Below are 5,792 nucleotides of genomic sequence, written 5' to 3'. Positions count from 1 at the left end.
TTCTATTCTTCTATAGCATAACGTAGGCTTCAATGTTTTAAGTTCGTTTCATGGCGTTTCTAGTTCAAGAACGCATTTTCATCCTGCCCATAATTGCCTATTATTTTTTTTAGGTTAGTGCCTATTTTGCTTGACCGTGCCTGAAATGCCTATTCTGCAATTTCTGCTTACTTCGGCATCCCCCCCCCCTTTGACTTACCCTGCATTGTAGAAGGCAAGCCTTTGTTTAATTTGAACTGACTGAAATCTGATATTCGACAGATTTGAGGGAATGTCAGATCTTTGCAAATTCCAAATGTCGCTTAATCAGGGTAAGCAAACTGGAAATAGGTTGTTGACTCGTACTCCGACAAAACGAAGCTGGCCCACCACTTCTTCTCCTGTTTTATTTCAAGTGAAAGCTTGTAGGAGTCAAAGTACTCCTTTGTTTTGTTGTGCTTGTAAAAGGATATAAGGTGGCTGCGCTTCAAATTTGTGAAGATATCCTTGGTTTCAAAATACCAAAGGACTAGGCGGCCCAAGGTTCCGCGTGCGATTCCTGTACTCGGTATTTCAGCAATTTCATTTAATAATCCTCCATCCTCATCGTCGCGATTCAGTAAAATGGCGGAAAGTAACGTAAGATAAGAAGCATATGAAATAACGGTTCACAAAGAGTGACAATTTTTTAAAGGCAGAATTTTTAGCCAATTTTAGTGCAATTTTTAATTTTTAATTTTAGGATGCCTTTTAAGTGCCTACTTCAGTACTTTTTAAGTGTATTTTCATCCTTTTGGGCGCCTATTTGCCTGCCTATTTGAGATATTTCTAGTGCCTACATATCCGCACCCTATTAATAATTATGTGAGTTTTAGTGTATAATTTTACGAAGAATTGAAGGTGTATACATATTCATTTTTCAAAATATAAGGGCCTCGCGCTTCCTAACAGCGGCCCTGGCATCGGGCACTGATGTAAGTCAGCCATGTCAAGCTCGCAACCCGCAGCATCTCTTGATGCGGCTCGCCTTGGTCCTACCTACATTTCATGCATAGAGGACTATATATACCGGTACAATTGAAGTTACCCTTTTTTTCCCTCCTAAAACAAGCGTCGACTCATCGAAACTTCACCAGATTAACATATTTCCCTACATTCTTGCATTCCATTAAAAGGGGAAGGAGGCTGCCTATTAAGCAAGTTTATTGACAGGTTGGTTCTGAAGTATAGAAATATGTTGCCGGCTGGTGGAGACGAGCATGGATACTTTCTGTCGCCAACGAGTCAATTGCGAAGGTTTTGCCTTGAAGAAAATTCAGTTTCTGGAAAAGTTTCACACAACCTTGCCGCTGCGTAATACTTGTGGTAGTAAGAAAATGACTATAGAAGAGGAATGTAGAATTTTTCAAACGAAATAGGAGATTGCGTATTTTTGTTGTGAAAAGTGTTGATATTTTGTTTCCTGATAACGTGTATTCACTCAAAAATATTTCTTTGTTACGAAATAAAGTTTTCGACCGCCTTGGTGGAGTGGTTATGTTATCACAGTGCCGCGGTGCGACTCGACTCTCAAGTTCGAATCCCGGCCTGGATATGTGTGTTCTTTGTGAGTGCCCTTTCTTCCATTTCATCATATTGTCACGCATCATTGCCGTCGCCGTTAGACAAAAGTGACACAAAAGCGATGCTAGATAACAAAAATCGAAATAAAATAAAAGGTTAAAATATCAGAATTACAGATGAGGAGAGGATTGGTCACTTAACAAGCTATGTCAAAACGAAGAATTGAAATCATAATTTTATGGTTTTGTTGCGTTTTTGCTTCAAATAGATGAAAGTATGAACGTCTGTGGGCTTGCTCAGTTAGCTGTATTTACTCGTGGATGCGAGTCTCATCTCAGTGTGACAGAATAACTGCTTGTCATGATTTCCCTCCGTGACACAACAGAAATATTTATATTGACGTAGAGATCATTTAGCAAAGATACAGTATTCCTTTATCTAAGTTACTTACTTACTGGTCGGCGCTACAGTCCATGTAGGTCCTTGGCCTTCCTGACTACCTCCCTCCATTTGTCTCGATCCTCTGCTTTTCTTCTCCATCCCTTGACTTCTAATCTTCTTAAGTCCTCCTCCACGTCCTCTATCCATCGTTTCCTGGGCCTACCTCTTCTCCTTCTCCCTTCCGGTTTTCCATTGAATATTTTCTTGACAACCCGTGCTTCTTCCATCCTCTGAACATGCCCAGCCCATCGTATTCTACCCTGTTTGATCTTCACTACAATATCTGGCTGGTTAAATAATTCCTGTACTTCCATATTTGTTCTCATTCTCCATCCCTCTTTATCTCTTACCGCTCCAAATATCCTTCTCAATATTTTCCTTTCCCACCTTAACAACCAATCTTCCTCTCTTACCGACATCACCCAACTTTCTGAACCATACATTACTATGGGTCTTAATATTGTTGTATATATTTTAATTTTTGTGTTCCTACTAACATTTTTAGATTTAAACACATTTTGCAAAGAAAAGTAGCATCGATTTCCACTTGTTATCCTTTCCTGTATTTCTGTAGCTGTCTTGTTATCTGCTGTTATTATTGAGCCCAAATATTTAAAGGCTTCCACCCTTTCATATTCTTTTCCATTTATTATTATGTAAGGTTCTCTTCTGCCTCTTTCTGGATTTCCCATCTTCATATATTTTGTTTTATTTGTGTTCACTTCCAGTCCTAGTTCTTGAGCTTTCTCTTCTAATACTTGATAACTCTCTTCCATAGCTTGCTTACTCCTTGCTATTAAAGCTACATCATCTGCATATGCTACTATTTGTGTTTGTCTATTTAATATTGTTCCTCCAGGGTTGATTGGTAGTTGTCGGATTACTTTTTCCAATGCTAAATTAAATAGTATTGTAGAAAGTAAATCTCCCTGTCTCAGTCCTTTCTCTACTTTAAACATGTTTGTCATTTCCTGTTCTACTCTGACTTTACATTCCGTTGTCTTCATTGTCATTTTTGTCAGTCTTATCAATTTCCTTAGGATCCCAAACTCTTTCATTATACTATAGAACTTATTTCTTTCCAAGCTGTCGTATGCTTGTTTAAAATCGACATATAGTTGGTGAAGTTCTTTTTTATACTCATAGAACTTCTCCAACACTTGACGCAGTAAAAATATCTGGTCCATCGTGGAGCGATTTTTTCTAAATCCTGCTTGGTAATCTCCCATGATTCTTTCCATCCAATCTTCCAATCGTGTTGCTAAAATTTTACCAAATACTTTATAAGTTCCATCCAGTAGCGTTATTCCGCGGTAGTTTTCACATTTAGCTTTATCCCCTTTCTTATGTATCGGGCATATTATTCCTACTGTCCAGTCTCTGGGCATTTCTTCTTTTATCCAAACTTCTTCTATCACTTCATATATGGCCTTCTTCACTCTTTCTCCACCATATTTCAACAGCTCCGATTCTATGCCATCTTCTCCTGGCGCTTTATTATTCTTTAGAGACTTTATTGCATCTTTTACTTCCTTTAAAGTTGGTATTATCTCTTCCTCCTCTTCCTCACTTATTTCTTCCTCTTCATCACTTTTCCCCTCTTCTTTATCCTCCTCATTGGTTCCGTTAAGTAGTTCGCAGAAATACTCCTGCCATCTTTCCATCATCTTTCTTTTGTCTCCAATGAGGTTTCCTTCTTTATCCTTGTAGAAAACCGCTCTAGGTTGGTATCCTTTCTTCAGATCTCTTGTTCTCTCATAAAACTTTCGTATCTCATTTCTATCTTTCATTTCATCTAACTCTTCTATTTTATTTCTCTCAAACTGTCTTTTCTTAGCTCTACATGTCTTATCTGCTTCTCTCCTCCTTTCTCTATATTCTTCCACTACCTGTCTTGTTCTCCGTTGAAGCATCCTTTTTCTGGCATCGTTTCTCTCCTGTATTAATATTGAGCATTCTTCATCAAACCACTGTTCTCTCTTCTTGTTTTGTTTCTTTCCCAATGTATCCTCTGCTGCCTTACCTATTACTGTTTTTAGTATTTCCCACTTACATTCTAGTTCTCCTTTCTCCCATATATCCTTTTTGGTTTCTAGTGCCTCCATAAGTTTTTCTTGGTATTCCTCTCTTACTCTGGAATTCCTGAGTTCCTCTACATTATGTTTCATGTTCTTATTTTCCTTTTTTGATCTTTTCACATCAATTTTCTGTCTATATTTGATTCTCACTAGACGGTGGTCTGTGTCACCATCAGCACCTCTACAACTACTGATCTCCATAATATCTGTGGCATGTCTCCTGTCTATTATAACATGATCTATTTGGTTTTTTGTGCGGCCGTCTGGAGACACCCAGGTCTCCTTTTTTATGTCTTTTCGTGGAAGCCAAGTACTTTTAATTACCATTTCCTTACTGCTTGCAAAGTCTATCAATCTCATTCCGTTATCATTGCTTACTTCATGCAGGCTTTCTTTGCCAATTATGCTTCTGTACATCTCTTCTCTTCCTATTTTGGCGTTTAAGTCCCCTAATATGATTTTTACATCGTGTCTTTGTACATGATTTATTTCTTCTTCTAATTTTGAGTAAAAAGCATCTTTCTCCTCCTCCTCTGCTTCTTCTGTGGGGGCATACACACAAAACATTGTGATATTGAAGAATTTTGCTCTAACTCTGACTGAGCACATCCTATCATTAATTGCTGTAAAGTTAATAATACTTGGTTTAATAGACTTTTGGATTAGGAAACCTGTACCATTATTACCAGTTTCTCCTCCACTATACATCAGTATATGTTTTCCAGACGTTATCATTCCTTGTCCTTTCCAGCGTGTTTCTTGTAATGCTAACACTTTCACTCCATATTTTTCTATTTCTTCTCTTATTTCTCTCAGCTTTCCTGGTCTCTTCAATGTTCTTACATTCCAGGTTGCGAGCATTATATCGGTTTTCCTTCTCATTAACCTTTTCTTTCGCCGGGTCGTCAACATATTATCCAATCTCCTCCGAGGCAATCTTGTGGTATCCGTAACAAGTTCTTTTGACGGGGTAGGGGAGTTAACCCTACGCCCAACCCCCAACCTGGAGGACCAGGATTTATTTAGGGTTTACTCCCCTAGGTAGGTTGGTGTTGCTTTGCCTTCGGAGCCCTTCCTACCCCTTGGTTTTCTGTCAGGGTATCCTTCCCTTAGCCTTTGGGGATCCCTCCCCTCCCTGCAAGGCAGTAGGGGCTGTGCTTATTTAATGGCGGCACTTCTTCGCCATGTCACAGTGCTGTCTTTGGGCATTTCTGGGTTTTAATGGGAGTGATCCTGCCACAGATCACTCCCTCCAGACCCTGGTAGCACTGCCGCCTCGGTCCGGGACTGCTTATTTGGTTATTCGCAGCTAACCATCATATCTGATGGCCATTCGCTATCCGCCACCTGCGACCCGCCCAGTAGCTGAGGCCCGCCCTGGGTTTATCTAAGTTAGTAACATATATATTTTATAATTTACACATACAAGTTATAAGTAACTTAAAACTTGATTAATTTGATTGTTTATCGATTTGCTTTATTTTACTTCGCTTTTTGCTTTTGGTTAAACACGAAGATGGGGATGAGCGATGATATAATGAAAGGGACTCTCACAAAAACATTGATGCCCAGGCCGAGATTCGAACACAGGACTCCCAGCGTCGTAGCGCGCTGTGCTAACCACTCTGTCACCGAGATCGGCATTGATGAATTTGAAAACAGGGTTCAAGGCTTCTAAGGGGAATTTTCTTATTCGCTAATTCCTTTTCCTTTGATGGTGTGTGTGAAAGT

The 5,792-nt window shown here is 39.3% G+C and overlaps 1 protein-coding gene across 1 annotated transcript; it reads right to left on the bottom strand.

Annotated features, from left to right (window-relative positions):
• Positions 1-302: 302 nt before the first annotated feature.
• On the bottom strand, positions 303-4,478 carry LOC145978141 (uncharacterized). Its single transcript, XM_083110581.1, has 2 exons — positions 3,354-4,478; positions 303-380 (listed from the first exon to the last, which is right to left on the bottom strand). Exons 1-2 carry the CDS (start codon positions 4,476-4,478, stop codon positions 303-305), a joined length of 1,203 nt encoding a protein of 400 aa, XP_082966707.1.
• Between the last annotated feature and the right edge of the window lie 1,314 nt (positions 4,479-5,792).

The sequence above is a fragment of the Lepisma saccharinum genome, chromosome 24 (genome assembly GCF_977018435.1).
Source record: "Lepisma saccharinum chromosome 24, izLepSacc3.1, whole genome shotgun sequence".
Classification (NCBI taxonomy): Eukaryota; Metazoa; Arthropoda; class Insecta; order Zygentoma; family Lepismatidae; genus Lepisma; species Lepisma saccharinum.
Note: the sequence above shows the minus strand (reverse complement) of the source record. Positions and strands in the feature narration are given on the sequence as shown.

Bases quoted from the DNA above. Each gene is read 5' to 3' on its own strand.
- LOC145978141 (XM_083110581.1), bottom strand. From the start codon at position 4,478: ATGTACAGAAGCATAATTGGCAAAGAAAGCCTGCATGAAGTAAGCAAT. The intron at 381-3,353 runs GTAGGAATAATA...GAAATAAAACAG, and splicing joins AAATGCCCAGAGACTGGACA to GAGAAGAAGTGGTGGGCCAG.